Source organism: Pholis gunnellus (genome assembly GCF_910591455.1).
Source record: "Pholis gunnellus genome assembly, chromosome: 22".
Taxonomy (NCBI): Eukaryota; Metazoa; Chordata; class Actinopteri; order Perciformes; family Pholidae; genus Pholis; species Pholis gunnellus.
This window is the reverse complement of record NC_136549.1, coordinates 13,982,090-14,002,068: the sequence shown is the minus strand read 5'-3', so window position 1 is coordinate 14,002,068 and position 19,979 is coordinate 13,982,090. Positions and strand designations below refer to the sequence as shown.

Here is a 19,979-nt window from a genome sequence, read left to right as displayed (position 1 = left end):
TCACTTGATCCTTGACAGATCAAGGTAAAACAATATATTCTTCTTCCTCCCCCTCTTGCCATGTTGTCTTTCTGCAGCTGATCCTCTCTTGAGCAGTTCTTCAAATGGTGGATGACATGGAGATGGCCCTGAAAGTGCAGATTGCTTCCACGAGTTGCCGCATTAATGCCTCAGGTCCCCGGGTGCATAATGATGCACAAGGCGCCCAGCTAAAGTATCATCGGTCATAAGGTCCACAGGCTCTCTGAGGCCGGTCCCACTCTCTCATACATGTATATTGGCACCTAATTAATCTCTGACGGGAGTGTAGGTACAACAGAAAACATGTAGTGTCTTGTTCCAGCGTGTTGTAGCGGGTCGGGCTGTCACAGGAAGTTAACCATGATCAAAAGATTTGATCAAAGGCAACCTGCAACTCCGACGATGAAATAATCATCAAATGGACTTCACAAGTCTCTCAGTTGTTGTTCTCATTCAGCATTGAAATGACAGCAATACAACTTTAAATTATGATATTTTCCAGGAATCAAATCTTAGTTTAATGGATTTAAGTTCCATCAATTGTTGATGTACAGCTTTTAATAATTATTTTTAAATTGTTACTATAATATTGAATATTCATGTGTCTCTAGCTTCTATTTTTTTTCTAAATTATGATCTGATAAGGATAACAATAATGATTGCAATTTATTTGATATCTTTTGGGAAATCTTTTAATTGTCAAAATGTAATATCAAAATATTTCAGTGTTTATCCTTTTAACTGTAGCACCTGCATAGTGCAACATAACTATTACCTCACTTCCGGGTAACCACAACGGAAACACTTCTGGCATGCAGAAAGGCGGATCCCTCTCGGCTACTTTGCCTTTCAGAACTTCTTTTGAGCTTGTTTTTACCTGCCATTCCTCGGGGGGTTACGCCAAATCCAACAAAAATTGCTTTCTTAGGTATTAAAACGAGATTTTTATTCAAGTCGAGTTCTACAACCGTCCTCACACGCGACGACAGGAAGAGTTTTTTTCAGCTATAGCTAGCTAACTTTTAACGCACTAGCATTCAACTTGACAACTGCCTGCAGCAGGGAAGCAGCATCACCTGAGCCAAACACAGGAAGATGGGAGATTTGGTGTGGGCATTGCAGACCGGGGACCTGGATGAGGTGAAAGCCAAACTGGTAACGGTAAGACCACTGTGTGTTTGACTGTTTTTCTTTTTATCCAGTGACTCGTGAGTGGCTGCTTATCTAAGGTAACTAACGTGAGTTAGCAGACTAGCTAGCTAGCTTGCTAAGCTGGCTAGCAGCTACCGTTAGCTGGAGTTTGGTAATGTTAAGTTAGGTAATCTAACACAAGCAAATTTGGTATGGTTGGACGGAATCGTAGCGTTATTTGTAGTTTATACAGCTTTAGCTAAGCTTGTACTCGTTTCAAAACATTCAAGGTTGTCGTAACACGTTAGCGTTGACTGAGTGTAAGTATTAATGTCAAGTTAGCATAGTTAGCAACACACAGGGCTAACTTAGTCTTGATTAAACAATAGTGGGCCAGTGTTTTGCTAACTATCTCGACTCTAGCCGTATAACTATCGTCATTAACACTATACATGGTGGGTTTAGATGTTTAGTTCGGCTAGCAAAACGCTATCGTTGCCACTTTCCGCAGAAGGCAACCTGTTGGTAAGCATACCAACAACAACACCAGCTGGTACGTGGTGGTACACATTGTATGTTGACAGCTAGCGTCGACTGCTACCGTCGTGTTTATTGTAAATTAAGCTGCAGCAACGATAATAGTTGTTGACAACGCGTTATTGGACAATGCGTGTTATTGTTGGTAGAAAGGTGCCGTGGGATAAGTGAGCTACCAACTTAACCACCACACAGGCCCGTGCTATAGCAGTGTCTAGCTAGCTAGGAGGCTCTGCTACAGCAAATCCGGCGGCACTCTCCACACTAGCCGACATTGTTTTTGTCTTGTTTTGGATGGCACTGATAGAAAAGTAGTCACTTATATGTGCCTGTTAGGCCACAATGATTTCACTACAGAGCCTAAAGTCTCTTCTGCTTTTTTAGATTAAAACCTGTTGTGTTTGCCTCTGCTGAAGGAGGCCATTTTTTGCTTTAACATACAGTACTACATTAGGTTGTGTACGTTGATTTGATGTTAGCTTTTAGTTGAATAGTTTTAGTTGCAAACAGGATAGTTACACTAAAGACATTATTAGAATAGGCTATAATATGTCGTTATTTCATATAGACATCTGAAAAGTGTATGTTAGGTCAAGTTTAAATACACATGAAGATTCTATCCAAACATAGACTGTAATTTTTATCATTGGACTCGTCAATCAGTAGCCTGTTCGATGCCCAAAATCAGTCTCTTGAATGTCTTAACACTTTATCCTCTGTAAGCTAAGGTCACTGACAGAATCCATTGCAACTAACTTGCAGTGTAATCCATTTCAACGCCCTCCTCTTGCATGATCAGTATGATCCAATCACTCATATTTTCACCACTATGAATGCAAAGATGTTTTTTTTAGCAGCGTATTACACATTTGTTGATGAATGATTTATTTCCTAATATTTCAACCTGTGTTTTTATGGAAAAAAAACTCTTAGATGACAATAACAAAGTAAAAGTAATACACTGACTTCAGGATGTTTGAAATTGTTTTTCTGGAAGGTTCCAGGACTGTGGGAATCGGCAGGTTAGATTTTCCAAAAAATCGAAATTGGCCAAGAAAAGTGCATCTCTACTAATGAATGTTTTTTTACCCCAACAATTAGTTAGTCATAGTCAAAGTGCAGTTTTTGAGAAAATGTGGAACTTGCAGCCACAGCTGTTACTGATACGTCTTCCATTATGTATTGTCACTGGTGGGCCACCTGGCACACATTAAGCTGTATGTGTGGTTAATGGAACGAGGAAGGGTGGTGAGTCTGTCTTTTCTCTTAGCTCCAAGGCTGACAGTCTGAGGACTAACAACATCACAGCAGGGAAATGAAGGGCAAAGGATGGTGCATGTAATTGTTTGTCTTGTGTATTTCACTGTGAGCTTGTATCAACAGTGAGCGAATGGGGTCCTCAGATCCCTCTTTGATGCATATTGATGGCTTGTGCCAACACTGTATTCATTTCAGCCCTGTTAATGTCTTCCTCTTTTCCAGGCCGACGATGTGAACCGGACCCTGGAAGGTGGGAGGAAGCCTCTGCACTATGCTGCAGACTTTGGTCAGACAGATGTGGTGAAGTACCTCATTTCTAAGGGAGCAGATATGAACGTAAGAGCCACAACAACCAACAACCCTCACATTATTTTTTGCATTCATTTGCATACTGTCCAGGGTTACAATGCCCACAGAAAATAACAGTTTGACATGTCTGTTTCCCTTCATAGTCGAGTTCAAACAAACTGATAATGTTCATGTTAGCTCAAGCAGTTTAACAATAGGCTTCAGGTAGTCTGTTAAAACCAGTATATTGTATGCTATTTCAGCTATTGTTCATTCTCTCATTCAACAATTGTCTATTGTTTCCAGACCTCTAGCCTGATAGGCCCTCTGAGCTGCAATAGTCTCTTCTGGTGGTATTGTTGTAGTAGATTGATCCGGATCCACTTAAAGGGCACTTACCCATCCAACAGTATTGATATCTGTAATTTGGATGGAGCTCCATTGTAATTTACAGCTTTTTCTAAAGGTCTCATATGCCTGTTCAGTAACCAGTAGAATTGTATATGCAAGCAGCATGGAACTCCATTACACTTCTAGCCATGGAAAGAAACAAAGCTTTGTGATGTGTGTGTGAAACAAATTTGGATAAATAATTTACAGAACAATTTACAAAGCCTAGATGGTTGTTTTTTTTATTTGTACATCAATAGTGTTCTGTACTGTAGAGTTTCTAGGGTGCTTCCTGATGCTCAAAGCTCCCACATTAGCTTGGTGCATTTCCCCTGCTTGCCTGAGATTAGATACAACAGCTCAACACCATAACATCCACTGGTCCGGTCTTCACAGACACAAGGATTTAAAGTTGCACCAACATAAAGTCTTTCTTTGCCTCCCAAGCCCCAATGTGTTTGAGCATTTTTCAATTTCTCTTGATAACCAGCTCAGCTTCTGAAACATTTGAGATAAATATAGCGTTGAAGTGCAGTGCGCATCTTTTCATTTCTCGCTATAAGGGAGAAGTAAAGCCTCTCTCTCACAGGAGTTCTTTTTCTTAGTTATATTTGAGAGAAAGATAGATGTGCTCTTGTGTATGAGGCTTGCGGCTGTGCTTAGGATCGGCTCATAGATAAAGCGTTTCTCAAACATTTTTTTCTGTCTTCCACTCATGCCTTTCCCACCTGCTCCCCCCCCCCCACAGGCTCCAGACAAACACGGGCTCACTCCACTGATCTCTGCCTGTTTCGAGGGTCACACCTCCTGTGTCAAGGTCCTGCTAGAAAAGGTTGGTACTTTTATTTGATATGCGTGCTCACATCATGCATCTGCACATAGAAGTGTCCTTCACCCCGCGGTGCATGTTGATGGGTCCGAGGCTCCATATGAGTGCTGATGAGGTAACTCGCTGGACAAAGGGCCCTTTAACACAGTCCTGTGGAGGCTGTACTGGAATGTTCACAGAGCATGACCCAGTATTGCTGCTGTTCACTTATTTTGTGTTGGTGTTTTGAAGTTGTTTCATTCATAGGTGCTGAAGCGATGTATATAAATATGTACATATCATGCCTCTAATCACATGACATTTTCTAATGGGAACTCTAGATTTGTAGATTTTTAGACACCCTTTGCTGCGTCTACATTTCTGCCCCATCCTTCAACCCTCAGTTGTTTATCTCTGGGACTATTTTAAATGCTACCGTAGTCGGATAGATGTGGGCATGTGCTCATAGTTGTCACAGCTGTGAGGAGAGAGACAATACGGAGTCAGGCACAGCTGGCATACGCTGCAGAAATGCAACCGAATAACAAGCATACCGTAATGAATGTCCAATCCGACAAGCATCATCCGGCAGAAGAAAACGGATTTGTGGCGCTCCATCACAGTCAAATGGAAAGCCTCTTTTAATGGAGGACCTTTTTTTTTAGGAAATCCAATGCCTCTTGTACACCATACCTGCACAGCATTCATATACATATAAATGACAGATTTTCCACTCATCTAGGCTGGAGCTCGGTTTCCCCACTGCCCAAATGAGCCAGACTACAATGGGATTGATTCCCCTGTGGACAGTGAATGGCACACAAATGAGGGCCACAAAAGCTACTTGTCTATCAAGACCTCCTTCAGTTCTTTGTCTGTCTATGGTACACCTCTATCATTAAACACCCGAGTCTCATTAGAATACAATAGATCTGTATAACTGACCACTTCCTGATTTGAGATAATTATTCTTTTTATATCTGTAGCATGACCCAAATTGCACACAAAGCTCGAGTGGAAGTCGAGCATACTGGTCACATGTTAAACTGCAAAAGTGCAACTTAAGTTACTGTCACAAGTTCAGCACCACTATGAGAGAGGAGCCTACAACGCCCGCATGATGCCATGTAGATGGCTCGCATGTGTTTACCGTCAAAGTCTGCTGCAAACCAGTATGTGTCCATGAGCAGCTGTCTGTTCTCAGCCAGGCTAAATGAGGCAGGGTAAATGAAAGCTCCTCTGCAGAGTTGTTTCACGGTGGCATCATCTTGGCTTAACAGAAGTAATGGGAAGACGGGAGGAGGCGTTCACGTTACCGATTAGGGAAGTCATTTTTTGCACTCTATACAATCACATATTCATATTCGGGGCACATTTTTCAATCAGCTCTATCAGTTTCAACTGCACTTTGAAGCAGACATTTGGAAAAAAGGAAACAGTATCTATGTATGGGAAACACTGGTGTTTGGCTAGAGAGACATTTTCGGGGTACTCCACTGCTTACTTATTCCTGTTGGCATCGGATGTATTAATCCCTCATTTTCATCAACACATCCCCGGCCCTCGCATCAACAAGCCAGAGTCTTGCAAGCAATCGGCCAGCAGCTGGCCGGCAGCTGGTCTACTGCTGTCAGCTGGCCTGGCAGTGCTGTTGGCTCGAAGATAAACTGAAAGTAGCAGCCAATGCCAACAGGAAGAAAATAGCAATTTACTACCTAGTAAGTTCTCCTCTTAAAAAGTTGCTTGCGTAACACTGGTAAGCATTTGCAGGTACATTGCTGATTTCTACTCGACACAGACCTGTGGTCTATACGCTGTATTATTGTGACAACAAGATGGTAGAATGGTTTCTTGTCTTAGTTTGGTGATACCTAAGCCTTTTCTTTTAGCTACTGTATGTCTGCTAAGAATGAGGAAGTAAGAACTGACACCCAAGACTGGATGACACATTTTATGTCCGTAACACACATATAGTGTTTGGAATTATAACCAGCATGCTGCCCCTTTTTTATAAAAATTAATTCTAAGTCTTCATTATTGACTACAGTCATTCTGCTTTATTTCCCCTGCTACCAGTCTCATATCCACACAGCTGCAGTACATCCTCCTCAAAGCCAGGAGCTCTTCTACGTCTGAAATAGGCAGCTATGCAATTACCACTCTTGCATTTGAATTTAAAGCTGGCTGGACCTTTGTAAAAGAAAACCCTTTGTCTGTGGTATCATATGAGACAAGACAGGCAGCCATAGCTCATCTGAACAGGGATTACAGTGGACAGCGAAGATATTACGTACTCGTCTCCACTAAGCACCAAAAACGATTTACACCCAGATGCAGCCAAAAGGTCATCGGTCACCACAGGGACCAGATTTCAATACACCTCACCTCTCTAAAAACTCGCCATGTGTCTTAACATGCGATGAATAGATTGTCCCTAAGCCCCCCTATTGACTGTGCTGCTGCAAATCCACTCTGCCTGGCAGCACCTGTAGCACAACAGCCACGACTTTACAAGTGGATAAAGGGAACCCACTGAGAATACTGAATTGGGACTATTCAACTGTCACAGTCTTATGTTTTCTGACAAAATGGCTTGGTTCCCTGGTGCATCATGGGAGCTGACCCCTGCCCCCCCTGACTGCGTGCTGTGCTGTTGTTGGCAATGAATTATGAAAGGCCATTTTAACCCCAATAGGTGACCCATCCGTAAGATCTGGCGAGAGTGCTGACTACGGCCTGCAGAGGCCAGCCAGTTAATTTTTTGTCAATAACGAAAGGGCATGAATACACACACACTTTTTTTCTATGAGGAACTCTGTACATGACCCATGACTAGGAAGAAATGCCGTATTATTTTGTATTTTAAAAGCCAAATGCCTTGGCTTTTAAACCTGACCCTATACAAAGGAGGATTTGCCATTTATTTTTCTCACAGTAGTCTATAAGTAAGAATTTAAAGTAAAACATACTAGTAGGCATCATCTTCCAATGGGCTTTGCAACACGTAACTCTGGCCACGTACGCAACCCATTTTGTGTTGCGTGATATCTAAAGCTCACCTTAAAGGGATTTCTTCAAATTTGGCACAAATGTCCACTTGCTCTCGAGGTTTAACAGATTAGAATTTGGCGGTCAAAGGTCACTGTGACCTCACAAAACACCCTTTTGGTCCTCAAGAATTCGTATGCGAATTACGATCAAGCAATTAATTGAGAAACTGATGTTTTGAAGAAAAAGGTTAATTGCAGCTCTGAATCTTCATATGATTTGTAATATTTCTAAATAATGAAAAGTGACCATGTGAACTCCAATCAGCCTTTTCCAATTTTGAGCAAGATTTGATGCAGCTCCCTCAACCATATCAAATACATTCAATTCAACTAGACCCTAGCGGACACAGCTCAATACAGATATTGACCTTCCTTGGCTTTTTTTCGCCGGATCTTAAAGATTTGCACTTTTACAGATCAGTAATGTTTGACTGCTGCCAGCAGGTCGATGGTCGGATGTTAGTGTTGCATTTCAAGTGAGTTTTGAGCGATTCTCTGGCTGGCCTTATATTTGAAGACTTCTGCATGGGAGGCGTTTCAATTCCATTCTCTAATAGCATAATGAAAACTTAATGGACACTTTAGCAGGTCAGTGGCATCACGTTACTGCCCCAGTGCTGCTTTGTGTGGCTCCACAATCCAGGTTGGTGATGCATCTCGGTTTGACTGGAGACACCCTGGGAGGCCGTTCTTAATCATTAGGCCGTGTGTCACTTTGCCACTAGCTTCTCCTTGACTGGATAATGATTGGACAGTGAGGTGTTCATGAAGAGGTCATTATTCATGTTGGGGAAAGCTCATTAATGTAAGTGGTGTCAGAGGTTTGCCACTGAGCTGGATGTCCATTGGGGATGGCATGGTGTACCCTAAGAGGCAGCAACAGGGAGGAGTATGGGCCACGGATATTATTGCAACGCCACTATAAATACTCATAGTGATTATCAATCTGTGGCAGACCCTCGAGAATACTGTTTGGGGCAATATGAGTGTGTGTTACAAATATGATGGTGGACACAAGTTCTACAATTGTGCCTGTCAGGTAGACGCCTCGTTTGTTCAAAGGCAAGCATAGTGTTGATGGTATGTATAAAACAACACTTTATCAGAAAAATTATTAAAACACTATCAGAATGATTCTGACCTGTCTTGTTTCTGATAAGATACATTTCGCTGAAGAAACCCTCTGTGTATTTACAGATGAAATAAAAGGAGGATGATCTTTTAATATTCTTTTTGAAATAGGAAGACCTGGACATCAAAACCATCTGAAGTAGACATCCAAATCATGAGTAAACAACAGCCGAAACTCTAGGATGTTATATAGCAAGGCACATACAGTAACCCCCATAAAGAAAAGCTATTTTTTTTTTTTTTCTGTTCGTCAGATGTCATTACCTTTGTACAGAGCTAGGCTAGCTGCTGCCCCGTTTCCAGTCTTTTTGCTAAGCTAACTCACTGTGCCAGTCTGAGCTGGCGTGTTAAGGTGATATCAATCTTCTCTCGGAAAGAAAGCCAATAAACGTGTGTCCAAAATGTCGAACTTTTCCTTTTTAAAGGATCCCATATGCAAGTATGATCCTCTAAAATGTGTTTAAACCGCTGTTTTCAGTTGTTGAAAACCTCTGGGTCATCAGTTGTCATAGTTGGACTGTTAAACAACCAGACTTTAACATAACATAAGTGTTGACAGGTGAAGCATGTTATGAATTTACAAACCGTCTCTTGCTTTGTCTTTGGTCTTCTTACCAATTAGGGTTGCAAATCTGACAGGTTACCCGCTCAGCCCTGGTAAATCTCTCCTGCTCGGGATGCGCTCTGCTGCCCCTGTGGCATGGAATTTTGCACCCCGACAACCATCCTCACAGGGCCGGGCACTTGAACTGGGTCGCATTGTTTTTGATGCCCTGCTTCTCCACGCAACAATAGACTCTCTCTGCCATGGCGCTGTAAGCCCTTTGCTAAGAGGCTAAAGTTGGCAGGCCAAACAAAGGGACGTCTCTCCACCACATGCCCCTCCACTCCTCCGTTGCCCATTAAATCTCTTGTCACTGCATGTGCATTGAATACGTTGCCTGTTTCATTCTCTCTTTTTTCACTTACGGTTTTTGTCCTCTGAAAGATTATGTCCACTCACAGCTCTTACATTCACCCGGTTATCGCTCAGAGCTTAAATGATTCTGTCTCTGCGTCTGTGGATTTATTGTGCCGTTTGGATAAAGACTAGATAAGTGACTGATTTAGAGGAAAGTAAAAGTGAAAAGTTTTGCCTTTTAATGTTTTGTTAACATAAGGATAGCTGATGAATAAGAGTGTGTGGCCATAGGCAAGACAATTGTAGGAAAAATTATAGACACTGATAAGCATTGTTGGCTCTCCATGACACATGTTTGACCTCCCAAATATAGTCCCTTTCCACTCCAGGAACTTCAGCAGGGGCCCAGGAACTATTTCAGGAACTCAAGAACCTTACCTGTGTGTTGACCAGGGTCTAAACGTAGTATCTGGGCCATAGAGAGCCAAAGTTCTGACGCTCCTCTGTTCAGGTGTCTGCTATTCTAAGATGGGAGGGGGTGTGTTCCAATGTTCACAAAACTCTGATTGTCCGGTACCTCTTGCAAATGGGCAGAGGACGCGTTATTCAACAAGAGGCTATAGATTGAGGTCTCGGCTCCTCCGCTTAACCCCTGGCTCAATGAAGTGGATTTGGCATCACACTGTGAAGGGAGACTTGGTGCACCTTCTTAGCATATTTCATATTCATGTCCCCTCTCCTCCACAGGGAGCTGACAAAGACCGAAAAGGACCGGACGGCATCAGTGCCTTTGAAGCTGCCGAGGACGCTGCTATAAAGGCGCTGCTCAAGTGAGACACCACAGTGTGGGAGGTGGCTGGACAGGTGGGTGAACGGACGGACAGATGGATGCAGTGGTCCCCTGACAGAAGATGGACTTGCCCCTTTTACCCCGATCAGCATCTGTCTTAACACTGCTTTTGTCTGTTTGTTAGAGGGTCATTTGTCTGTCTGGTGATTTTCCTTTACCATGTTTATTTTTCTTTTCTTTCCCCCCAAGTTTGTTGGGATAGGATTTTCTCTTGTTCTGGCCTCTGTTTGTAGCCATTTAACAGCAGGACTTGTCAATTATGTCTCCCTTAGGGACCATTCACTGGGGGAGCGCTCTTGCATCTGGATCCTAAAATCACTGCTCTGAATAGAACTCACTCTGTAATGTAAACGCAAAGCTTAGCACTTAAATACACACCTCATTTGCAGTTCTCTCTTGGAAATCAAATGGTAATAGATTAATAGTGTGTTAACATTTTGTACAACTTCACTATAAGTATTGTATGGCCAGGACTTAATCTCATGAAATAAACAGTAATTGCACTGTACTACACTAGATCGGTTGAAAAGAAACGTTGTAAAGTTGAATTATATTTACCTTCCATTGTTTGTGGCCTCTTCCTCCACCTTGATATATTTTTTTTTAACAGACAAAACTGTTCCTCCAACCATGAAATTTCGGAAACGTTGGTTGAGAGCGATGTCCTGGGGTCAAATTGTCCTTTTCTACTTGGCATATCACTTACATATCAAACAGTGTTTTTGACCGATCATTGCGTTGGTAATGCATAAACTATATTCTGTATTCCTTGACGAATCACCATGCTGGTTAACTAGAAAGACTTGAATGTTTCAATTTTAAAATCTGTTAAGATCTGAATCCCTTTTTGAAGCAACATTAACGGCACAAAATAGAACAAGGAATTCTAGAAATTTGTTGGTTTTGTTTTCATCCCAGGAGTGAGATGTCAGAGTGATAATTCCTTTTTTGTTGCAGCTTCTCTGTGTGTTTTGTAATTGATGGGCTCTGGGGGCTCTGTATGATGCGTAAATCGGGGTTAGAGTTGGAACTGGATGGTGGGGGCCGTTGGCGTTCCCCTTGCCTTGGATTTGGTTAGAAGCCCTGCCTGTTTCGCTGCATGTCAAAACTGCCTCTGCTTTTCTGCTATGAAATGGTCGCTGGTCCTCACTTGGTTGCTTTCAAAAAAATGAATTACTACTATGTAATGGAAAAAAAAAAAAAAAAAAAAAAGATGCTCTTGCTGACTTTGTTGTGACAAAAAGTCTGTAAAAACAGAAATAAAAATATCTATAAAACATTCTGACACCTGAACTTTATTTGACAAAGCAATCAAAATGGTTGGGTAGGAAAGCTTCCGTAATGTTTCCGCATGGTCAGCTGAGAAAGAAATTAGGTTGTGAATCAAAGCATCCTGTTGGAGGAAATAAGCTGCAGTTATTTGACAGCTGACAATATACCACCTTGTACAAATGGAACTGCCACTCAGTCCATATTTTTACAGAACTATAGAATCAGATGAATAACTGGTAGAGTTCACGCTGTTTGACAAATTTCTCCCTTAGTATGCTGGTAGCCTCAGGCCGCGTAATCAGTGTTTGTGAACTGAAGCGACTCTGCCCCAAACTGTTCCATTATGGATCAGACTGACTTTAGCTCCCACTAGATTTGTCTGAATGTCTGGCTCCATATTTTTATCGGAAAGTCAGTTCTAATACAGAAAATACACCACTAGCCACAGAAAATTATGGCAATCGTACCAAATAGTGTCAGTGACGACTGCATCACATATTAAACTCGAGGCTCATGATGAAAGAAGTGGAACCACAGTGAGGGATTACACTGTAAAAAAAGAAAATTGTACTCATGAACAAAATTCAGTGAAATTAATTATCATGTGCCACTTGCAAAATTCATATTTGACACCTGTTGTCTGCTGTATTGTTAAGCCCACAATGCACTCTGGAAAACAAGATTGTTGAGGCCCCAAAATCCTTTACTCAACCAAGTGTTGGGCTTCATTGATCCAAAAGGAACAATGCTATGTTGATCAACATAAGCATGTAGCGTGAGGTGAAGAGCTGCATCGGGTCCTGTCAAAGGAGCCCATCCAGAGGGAAGCTTCAGACCGGGACGCAGAGAGAACGACCGGTGGCGTGCTTTGGTTATCAGACAGACACATGCCTCTCTGGGCCGCTTGCCATGATTGTGTACACGGAGAACAAATACAGATCAATTATTGGAATGAGGGCAAACATCAAGATAAAGTGACTCGGCCACGTGTTGACAGCCTCGTGTCCCTGCCCCCCCCCCCCCTCCCAACCCCACCATCTTATTCTTGCTCATTTAAATTACATTCAAAGCGAGCGACAGGAAAAACCGAGGTCCGCTCTTATCTGACGGTGACATTCGAGGAATATAAAAGACCCCATTTCTCCTTTTGTCTTGGTCGAGCCATCAAATAATCTTCATGTCTGCAGAAGAAGGCATTCAGGCTGATGATGCATGTGAAAGGAATCATTGGCGATACATTTTCATTTAGTCCTTGAATTACTTTTCCACAGGCTGCACAGCCTTCTTGGGCAATTCATGGGCTTTCCCAGAGGAATTAATACTGCCAGGGATCATTAGTTAAGCGTCGTGTTTACATTCAGTATGCAGCGCTCTGGTCATGTACTGTGAAGATCAGTGGTTCCCAAACCTCTCTGCTTTCTTTTACTCCAAAAACACTCTTCACGTCACAAAAATATGAGCGTCAGTTGTCAGAAAAGATTAAGTGTAATGAGAACATACATAACTCAAACTGAACTCTGCTCCCACCTGCTGTTTTCCAAAGAAAACTGCAGGAAGTTGTCTACTGAATCTGAGGACATTTTTATTCAAATAGAAAATGACACAATAGAAATAATCAAAAGACATTATTGAAGATGATTTGTGAAATTCATCCCCTCGCGTAGTTTCAGGAATCGGACCTAATTGATTGCCGAGTGTCTCTACAGTGATTACCAGATGCTGTAATTAGCACATGTGCCCATATACATGCACAGAGATGTAGGCACATACACACACACAATCTTTTTGTGTCTCATCTGGTGTTTTTTTTCCCCCCACACAGTTGCCAGAGAGACTTTATGCGGAGCTACCCTTGTGATCAAGCAGCTCAAAATGGTGGTTAATGAAGTAGCAAATCCAAATCATTAGCATAATTAATATGGACTCCCGATTGCCTTTTGGGTATTTCTCCCTCTCCCTATGTAATCTATTATTGACTCCGTGTCTCGTGCAGTAGTTGAGCTTATGACTAATTTTCAACAAATCTATAACTTATTTCCCTAGATTTAGATCAGGAGTCACATAACCTGAGGTTAAACCAACCATGAAATCAAGCATTAAATCCAAGGAGATTGAAAATCACTGCATAAATGCAAATGTATTTTTATCAAAGTTCATGTCTGTTTTAAACATACAATTCACTGCATAAACATGTTTGGAATAACAGACCCCCCCCCCCCCCCCCCACCCATTTAGAAGGTATGAACTAAGCTATGCAAGGAAAACAAGTGAACTTACAATTAAATACCACTCAGTGTCCCGTGTGTGTGTTTTACTGAACATCCAACATTTAGCTGTACTGTGTATTATTTCGTCGTTTTTACAAAACATGCTGGAATAGAGCGAGAGAGACGGTTCTTCCTACCTAACTAACTTTTAGAATGCAGAGTAAAAACATAAGCAAACGTCTCGTACCACCTTTTTCACATTGACGACACCAACAGATGACAAACTACCACAGTTCAACTGAGTGAACACACTGAAGCGTGACTATGACGTACTTCCCCATCAACAAGCCGCTAGCTGTGGTCTACTGCCTTACCAATGCAACACGGACGCTGTGACATTGGGCATCACGAATTGGGGCCAGTGTATCAACAATTCTGAAGAGGCAGTAAATGTGTTTTTATTTGTTGCTCCTTGTACTTGCTACATAAAGTAATGCTACCTCTGCACTTCCTCAGTAAGTATATGCTGTTTATGATAAAACCCCAACAGCCATCGCCTCCAGAATGTCTATATAGTGCACGGCACCCACTCCAAGTGGGCACAGTTTGGCTGTAAACCTGCATGGCTACAGGAGCCAACTCTTTGTTTTGTATTTCATAGTGTAGCTCAAATACAAAGGGCGGAAAGCAGAGCAGTACTTCTGAATGTATATGTATCTTAAGTTATGTTTTTTTATGACATTGTCCGAAGTTGCCCTTTCACACATGCAGGAGGAGATTGTCCGTGTCAGACGCCAGTTTGTCTTTAATTTCATCAACAATCTTTTGCCGTCATCAACACACTCTTTAGCTGTGAATTCTCCAGACAATGACCCGCTCTATCCATACATGGGCTCAATTGGACACCACCGAGGGTAAAGTCTGGTGCAACTGATTGGGACACTTGCGTTCTCACATACAGCTTCTCCCAGTTATATCTAGATAAGCTCAAGGTTGCATGAGTGAAAGGGGCTGTAGTGTGTTGCAGAAAAAGCACATTTCTGTCGCTACCTGACTAAGCCTGTTCGAACTGTTGCAATAGTGTTATAATAGGCTTATTATAACACTATCATAGCAGTCATTTTATGAGTAGCGGTTGAGAGACAGGTTGAGAAAGATGGAGAATGGACTGGGTTGGAGATTTACATCATTATCGGTGTCTCCAAAGTCCATTGAGCAGACATAGACGGCAGCAGAAGTCATTTAAAAGCAGGCAGTTGTGCCGTGACAAGCTCACACACATTGGCATAAATCTCTTACGGGCTATTTACTTATCAGTCCCTCTTTGTTTGTACTCTGAGCCAATGTGCGATGAGCCAGATCCAAAACCCTCAAGATGCCTCAGTGCAAATGGTCTCAGCTGAACAGCCATTTGCAGAGAAATCGATGCAACCACAGTGCTATTAGGGACATTTTAATTGGATATAAAAGCGGATTCGTTATTACTGTTATGACGGCTGAGCACGTCGAATGCAGCGTGGCTGCCAGCCATGGTGGTGCGTGTCGCTGAGTAATTTGTCCGGATGGGTAATTTGTCCGAAGACGCAGCTCCTGCACTGCGTTTTGACTTTCTGTTTCAAAAATGTATGCTGTCCACAAAACTCTATTTCTAAACTTTTCTGCAGAGCCAGATGAAGATTTAACAAACAGGTGCCCATTTTGGCACCCAAAGCATATGATGTTGGATACAATTATATGGTTTCTTACGGGGGAATTCTGTGCAGGCTACTAAAGATCAAGGCATACGCTTACATAGATTATAGAAATATAAATACAGTACAGGCATACAGTATACAAACGGTTAAAATAGAAAAATACATAATGGCAAATAATACGTCTTAAAAATAGATAATAAACATAAATAGTTCATAATAAATAATCCAGGAGCCTTTTTACTCAACATAACTCATCCATAGTCATTTGCGCTGTTTCAAAATTCAGCTCCTGCCTCCCGCAGTAAACAGTGTGTTGCAGGTAATCATCATCCAATGAACCTCTGAGACCTTTGTGCTACCTGCTCCTGTAATTAATTCAAAGGGACACAACAATCTGTTTGATGTAGCAGGTTAATATTCCAATCAATAGGTTGATACAATGTGCAATTAGATTAACCCTTATTGTTTTTTTCCATGTAAAACAAACAGTAGTTTTTTCACTAAACTCTAACAATGTTTGGTTCACTGCTCACTCCTCAAGACTGCTTCACATATATGAAGATTGCAGACTGGGGTCACAATGTTTTGCAGTTCAATTTAAAGGGGACATATCATGAAAACCCCACTTTTAAAATGCCTGTGCACATATATTTGGGGATCTGGAGTGTGAAATTGTGTCAGTGTTTTGTGGGATGCATCGATCACAAAACATGTTTCAACAAGCCATTCAGTTTTGGCTCCCCTTCCTATGTCACATGCAGGCTCGTTAGAATGTACCACCCTCCATCTGAGTGTCTCCACCCTCAGCTTGAGAACTACTTTTGTAAAGGTGCACCGTATTTTTCTCACAAACCAGTCAGAGCAGAATTTGAGAGGGGTATATAAACATGTTCTATCAGAAGCCCAAATTACAATTCTGAACCTGAAAATGAGCATACGTCCACTTTAAGGAATATAGCATTATCAAATGGGACAGCCATGCTGAAGAATCACTCATGTGCAGAGAGGCATCTCAGAAGATGCCTCTCTGCACATTAAAGTGCAGCGGCTACAGGCAATGACAAAGATGCACTTCTGACAGGTGAAAACAAAAAGATCAAACTAAAGTGGCCAAGTTACAATCCTGTCACCTCAATTGGATATTTGAGGAGTGGGAGAAAGTGCCGCCTGCTCCAAATATTTGTGTTGTGACATGCTGATGGCAACGTGAGAATTTGGTGTAAGCAGCTAAAAAAGGTTTCAAAATGTTCCTGAGAAATAAGAAAATGTAATTGAATCAACTTACAAAATGTAATTAAATCAACTTAAAAAATGTAATTGAATCAACTTAAAATGTAGAAAAAGAAGAGTGCCAAAAATGTACGGAAGAAATATTAAAAAATAATAAAGATTTGAAGGACAATACTTGGCATGCTGAAGCAGCATATTGCAACATCAGCTCTGCAGAAACAAAACTCCAATGATTTTATGTCGCTGAATGAGTAAGTACGCAACACGTCAGCCTTATGTCCGACTCTGTATCGGTTTGCTTTATTTAGAGCTTTTCTGTTCTCCGTTGGCCACAACTTTAAAAAGTGCCCACTCAAAATAATCTTTACAGCCGTTGCAAACTTTCCTGGCCAAATCCTCTCACAACGACTTAAGAAAAACCTCTGTCCACCATTTCTCTTAGCCAAAATTAAAGAAGACACCGTACCCTCGGAGTGCTCAGATGGAGGGCGAGTAGCTCTGTAGTAGCCTGTGGTGCTGTGAAATCTCTGAAAGATCTCCTTTGTTTTTCCTATTGATTCATTTATTTTCTCAAGGCGCTGTTTGTCTGTCCATGGCAGAGTGATAGAGGGAACTGAGTGACTAATAGTACAGGTAGCACTTGAGGCTAAGACCAAGTCCATTACGACAGGGCTGATGTCTCCACTTGTGTCGTCCCCTTTCGACTAATGTCAGGATCTGCCATGCTTCCATGCATTATGGTCATCTCTCTTCTTGGCATCGGATGACAGTTCGTCTCCGTCCTCTCCTCTGTCTTAACAGGAGCCAGCGTGGACTGAATAACAGGGCCACAGTAGCTCTCTCTATCCTGTTATCCACTGTGTTTAATTCTACATTTTAATGGGAATTTTCTGAGATTTGTGGTCTTCGCCGTGTGAGAAAGACACAAAGCAATTGGTATGATACTCTTGAGCAACTGAGAGAGAGAACTCTTAACGACATGCAACAACAAAACAGAGGGAACTTTTTTGGAGCTTAATCATCAAGGACCATTGTGCTGCCTCATTAAGAGCAGCGCAGTGAGCACATTAATGTCCTTCAGACACTCCTTAATACAGTGGTTCAGGAGCAGACGTGTAATGGGACACTCTAACAAACACAAAAGCCTGCACAAAAATGTTTTGGGTAAAAAAAATAAATCAACATATAGACAACACAGAGGTTTATCCCACCCAAGAAAACAGCTTCATCAGTGCTCACATACAGTAAGTGTGTTTTTATTCATTTTACGCAGTCGACCACAGACAGCAGTGAATCCTCCTGGCAGTCTCAGACAGGTTGTACATCAAAGCATTGATCAAGTCATTAAACAGTCAGTGGAGTGTTGTTTATCATGGTTATTCTGTTAATAAAGTGTCCCACTGGAATTGTCTGTCGAGGCCAAGGTGTCAGTTGCACGGAGTCCTGTTACGCTGGCCAGGAGCTGTCTGAGACGAGGTAAAGAATGGAAGAGTGCTTCGTCATCCGGTTACATGGGACACCCGTTTATCTGATCATGCTCTGATCATATCGGAGACTCCACCTTCTGAAAGATATACTACTTCTACGCTCATTTAAATCTGGTTTCGCAACTTTTCAATTTCAAATGAATCCTCAAGCAAGGAAAGGTGATGTTGCAGTTTTGGGGAAGCTTGTGAAAGTCTGGGTAGTTTGGTTTTGTGGAGGGATGGTTGTGGTTTCTCCGTGTGCATGTGTGGACATCTGCACTCTTTAAAGTAGCCTACTTTCAAGAGTGTGATAGGATGTTTATGTGGATGATATTATCCAGAATGACAACTGGAAGCACATCAAACATTTCAGGGAAATGCTTGATTTCCTCAAGATTGGCAGGCCCAATCACTATTCAGATAATACAGTATCTCCTGAGTTTAAAGGAATAAACAATGACCATTAGATTTCTGAAATAGATCCCATACTGCCAGCAGAAGGTGGTGAGGTTTCAAATCAGGAAGATGCATCGATATAGAGGCCCCAGGGACTTCCACTGTTCCAGCTGTCAGACATATCGCAGCCAATTACAGGGCTTTTGTCAAATCATCTCGGAGTTCTAAACATCCCCTTGTTCTGTCAGGGCTGGCACTAGCGACAGTGGCTAATGGCTGCTGGCAGCATTTGCACTTGTTGAATCCATCAGCGAAAGCTTCTCAGGGGAGGACTGATTGTGCTTGTTTGCACCCGAGTACACCCTTAGTATGTACTATACTACTTAGTATGAACTCCCTTACTGATAAGCACTGCACTGACTCTTCTTGGCATTGAGTGCGAAGGTTTGCGACATTTTGTCCCGTCTATCCTGTTCCACGCCTTGGGGATGATCTCCTTGAGTGCCTTGACGTTTCATGGGGAGTGCTGCTCAATTTGTCTCTGCAGGTGCTCGTCAAGGTTGAGGTCCACATTCCACTTCCAGGGTCCGTCCTACTGTGTGACATTAAACAGTCAGTTCAGTTTGGTTTTCTACAGCTTTTGACAGAACCCTCAGGGATTTGCTTTGCTGCCCTTATCTCAACAAAACTCGCTCATCAGGAAGTAAAAGCTTACGGCGACGACCTCTTTAAGTCTATACTTTTTGAATTTCTGTATCACTTATCACTGCTACTGTGTGATTTCTAATCCTCTTGTCCTTTTCAGTGCAATGAAATAATTATTGTTCTCAAGTCTCCAGGCAGTTCTGTCCCACGTGGTGCCATTGTGATTCATTGGGTTCAGTCAGGGGCGGAGCAGAGGGCTGAAAATACCTTCAACTTTGTGACATTTCCCCTCAGTCTCTGTGACCAGACCAGCAAATCATTAGAGCAAAAGTTCTAATACTATATATAGATCTGCCCTAACATTGTTATGGGTGGGTGGAGCTTGCTAGCTAGCTAGCTTTGTAGCGTATTGACATTAGGAGGAATGAATGGAGCTGAGAGAGTTAGAGGTTAAGAAGAAAAGAGCAGGAAAGGACAAAAACAAATACTGCAAGAAAATAAAAGATGCCCATGTTTTGTTATCCTACTATGCTATTCCCTAAAGAAATATAACATAATTGAGTAAATGTACTTCTAATATTCAATACAACGTATTAAAGTCCATACTCTGATGGACTCTTGATTTGCAATTAGAGCAGCCCTAAATATTATGGCATTTAGATTCAAACGTAGCAGATTTGACAGCAACATTCATTATGTGGC

At 41.9% G+C, this 19,979-nt stretch overlaps 1 protein-coding gene across 2 annotated transcripts; it reads left to right on the top strand.

Moving 5' to 3' along the window:
- The first annotated feature begins 829 nt into the window (after positions 1 to 829).
- Positions 830 to 11,660, top strand: mtpn (myotrophin). Of its 2 annotated transcripts, XM_079183472.1 has the most exons (5): positions 830 to 1,182; positions 3,172 to 3,285; positions 4,376 to 4,459; positions 10,265 to 10,381; positions 10,640 to 11,660. In XM_079183472.1, the coding sequence occupies exons 1-4, from the start codon at positions 1,117 to 1,119 to the stop codon at positions 10,349 to 10,351; spliced, it is 351 nt and encodes a 116-aa protein (XP_079039598.1). In that variant the 5' UTR covers positions 830 to 1,116; the 3' UTR covers positions 10,352 to 10,381; positions 10,640 to 11,660. The 2 variants fall into 2 exon arrangements, with proteins under 2 accessions (XP_079039598.1, XP_079039597.1); XM_079183471.1 differs by having other exon boundaries at positions 10,265 to 11,659.
- The last annotated feature ends 8,319 nt before the right edge of the window (positions 11,661 to 19,979 follow it).